At 34.1% G+C, this 3,812-nt stretch overlaps 1 protein-coding gene across 1 annotated transcript; it reads left to right on the top strand.

Annotated features, from left to right (window-relative positions):
- Positions 1-235: 235 nt before the first annotated feature.
- Positions 236-2,580, top strand: LOC136977816 (leucine-rich repeat-containing protein 15-like). The gene is made up of 3 exons (XM_067273393.1): positions 236-499; positions 546-1,413; positions 1,619-2,580. The coding sequence occupies exons 1-3, from the start codon at positions 236-238 to the stop codon at positions 2,476-2,478; spliced, it is 1,992 nt and encodes a 663-aa protein (XP_067129494.1). The 3' UTR covers positions 2,479-2,580.
- Positions 2,581-3,812: the final 1,232 nt, after the last annotated feature.

Here is a 3,812-nt window from a genome sequence, read left to right as displayed (position 1 = left end):
ATCTTCGTTTGATGAATTGTATAAATGTTAAATACGTAAAAAATTTACAATTTATCGATTGTTACTTGTCGAAATTTGCCGTCAAAAGATTCTCTTCGGATTACGCCATCGAGAAAATCGTCATAAATACACGTTGAAATTCGAATATGAAAGCTTAAACATAGGAGATTTGTACCTACGAAAGTTCTATAACGATAAAGAAACGTTCAATTTCGAAAGTGCATCATTTATTAATATGTCGTCTCTGAAATATTTAGAAATTGAAAATGTCAGAACTTTCGAAATATTCAACTTGAGTTTCCACGGCGATTTTTCTTTGATTTCTTTGAAAATCACGAATTATAATTTTACGTTGTTTCGGCACAGACCATTCGAACAATTGAAAAATCTTTCTGAATTACGAGTGAACTTTGGTACATTAAAGGCTTTGCCAGAAGAACTGTTTCATGGTCTTTATAATCTGAAAACCCTCGATTTAAGAAAGAAGTTAATAAAATTTGTTCGCCCATTAGTCTTTCAACATCTCGCTTTATTGGAACAGTTAGATTTGGGACGAAAACCGAATAAAAACTTTACCAGAAAAAGCCTTACGTCATCTTTATAATGTGAAAACCCTCGACTTAAGTTACAACTTAATTGAATCCGTTCATCCGTTAGTCTTTCGACATGTCACTTTATTGGAACAGTTAAACTTGGAAGAAAACCATATAGAAAGTATACCAGAGGAACTCTTCCGCGATCTTTATAATCTGAAAACGCTCGATTTAAGCAGAAACTTCATTAATGCCCTTCATCCTTTAGTCATTCAACATCTCACTTTATTGAAACAGTTGAATTTGGAAAGAAACCCAATAACAAGTTTTCCGGAAGACTTGTTGAAAGGCTTTTCGAATTTAACGATACTTGCGATTTCTGGAAAATTCTCAGAATTGCGCTCAGTATTTTTAAAAGGACTCGACAATCTGATAGAATTTCGCGCTTCTTATTATCCATCACTTAGAATCGAAGAAGATTTCTTTTCCCATTCCATTAACTTAAGAAAAGTTGCTTTATATGACAACGATGTTCGATATCTTCCATCCAATCTGTTCAAAAATAATAAAAATCTGGAAATTTTTCAATGCAGTTGGAATAAATTATCAACACTACCGAATGGAATTTTCGATGGAACTTTCAATCTCAAAGAAATCGATTTACACGGAAATCGTCTAGAAAATATTCCAGAAGATAGTTTTCATCGTTTGTCAAAACTGGAAAAACTAGATTTATCATTTAATCGCCTGACATTTTTACCTAAAAACATCTTTCTTCCAACGAATAATTTACGAATTCTCAGTCTTTCTGCAAACAACTTTAGTAAAATTTCTTTCGACTTCAACAATAATCTTGAACGACTCCGTTTGTATGGAGCGGGTTTGACGGAATGGCCGAATTTAAATTGGACAAAATTCAATTTGACTTATGTTTCTTTTGCATCGAACCATTTAGAAACCGTTAAATCCGATTTACACTCCGAATCGCATGAAAATCGATTTGTCTTCCTGTCACATAAAAACCATTTATATCGATGAATGGAAATACGGATTCAACAGACCCAATTATTAATTACGTTCAAACCCAATGACGTGTGATGGAGAACTTCTACATTTCATCAGCACTGTTCAATCGAATTTACAAATTTCATTACAAATTTTTCCGGATCTAAAAGACATGAAATGTGAAGGAGAAGAAAGGAAATTACTTGATTATACGCAATTCTTCGCTATTAGAAGCCATTGTCCATTGAACTGCGAATGCTTCTCGGAAAACGAAGACCTCACAGTCGATTGTAATGGAAAGGGAATAAACAAATTACCCGACTTTCTGATCGAAAATGCGACAGCCGTCGATTTGAGTAATAATTACATAAATGAATTCTCGACTGTAAATTATCGAACGTGGAGTAAAGTCACTCGTCTGCACCTGAGCAACAATTCTCTGTTCCATTTTCCGGATTATGTTTTTTTGCCAAACATCGAATTTCTTTGGTTGGACGGAAACCGGTTAACCGAATTGCCTTTCGGAATAATGAATCTGATCGACGTTTCTGCTGAATTTACGGTGTACTTATCAAGAAACAATTGGACTTGTGATTGCCACTCGCAATTTACTAAAGACTGGTTGCTTCGAAACAAAAGGAAGATTGCAGATTTTTCCGATGTTTTATGCGCGAAAAGTTCGTCTTCTCTGTCCTTTAGTGAAACTGTTTCTGGTGATCGATGTACACAAATTTCTGAAGATAATTCGATGTCAGTAAATCGTTCCGACGCAGTTAATTCTGTTTTCGGGTGGAAAATCGCAGTTGCTTGTCTCACTTCACTAATCTTGTTAGGTTTAATCACATTTTTTGCCTTTGTTTATTGTCGTAAGAAAAGAAATGTCGAGAAAGTGGCAGAGCCTAAGGAAGAAGAAGTGATTTATTACAATGTTTACAACTAACAATTTCTGTCAATTGAAATGCACGGAGTTTGATTGCTTTAATGAATAATTTTCTAGAAATTGTTGTTATTCTGTATTCGATTGTACATTAATTAATTTTGTACACTTCAAAGATATTGTGTTTTGTTAGTGAATTTTGATTATGAATTATATAGAATAATAATTATTAATTACGTGATAAATCAGTGAATTTAAATAAAAAAAGATCATTCAATTGTACAATTAAATGAAATTTGACGGTAAACGATACTTGTTACGATCACAGTAAAACAACACGTAGGCTAGAGAGGGTTTCGGTACGTTTAACGCTACGTACTTGTGAGTTACATTACGTTTCTTTTAACGTTTGATAAATACTTAATTTTAAAAAATATGCACAAATATCTTCGATCCAGCAACACTTTACTATACGTAATAATAAAAGTGTTATTTGTAATTAGTGTGAATGTCTGGTAGAAAACGGGCAATTATATTTATTGTGATGATTAAGAATTTATTTAATTTAAAATATACGGTATTTACTCAAATTAGTAGTGAATTGCCCCCGTTCATCATACTTTTCTTATTACAACAATTCGTGTTGGTTATTTATCTAATTCCTTTCGAGATAAAACATTGAATTAAAATCACGTGACGTCCGGTGTAAATCGGAAGTTCGTATATAGTTAGTCGAGGCCTTCCGTTTCTGAGCTTCCCATGTGGATACTACTATTGAACAATACTTTGGTATGTCGATTGTGGATAACTTTTATTTTTTCTCTGTATTACTTCATTTTTAGAAACGGATAGAAGCCATCTATTATCATATTCTATTTTAAAATTTTTTTATAGTTTTAACTATTATAAAATGGCAAAAAGCTTAATTTTCAGGGTAGAAATGGATTGCGTTAAATATCATTGTGAGGTAAGCAGAGAGCCAGGGATCAATCCCTTCTGACCACTTACTCTGCGCAGGATCGGCGAGATCCCACCTTATTGTCGCTTCGGACGGCTTGTCGCGCGGCGAGGGAGTCAGCGAGTCCACAGGCCTCCCGTGAGCAAATAGTAGACAGGTACACACGTTAAAATAAACAAATAAGAAGTTTATAATCCACTTAATCTAATATATAAAAGTATACGTAAAGGATATAACGATTAAATGAAGTTAACATATAACTTAACGGAATCGACGATCAACTAATCGCTATGCCGCGTGCCTAACCTCTAGAACGAGAGAGAGAGTTTACAAAGGTTTTGGCCCTATATTATACGTCTATTTGCTGCCAGATGACTCCATGCGACGATCGTGCGAAAACATGGAAACTGGATGTCTTCTACCGTTTCGTTTTCGGCCG

The sequence above is a fragment of the Centruroides vittatus genome, unplaced genomic scaffold (assembly GCF_030686945.1).
Source record: "Centruroides vittatus isolate TY-2023 unplaced genomic scaffold, ASM3068694v2 contig_475, whole genome shotgun sequence".
NCBI lineage: Eukaryota > Metazoa > Arthropoda > Arachnida > Scorpiones > Buthidae > Centruroides > Centruroides vittatus.
Note: the sequence above shows the minus strand (reverse complement) of the source record. Positions and strands in the feature narration are given on the sequence as shown.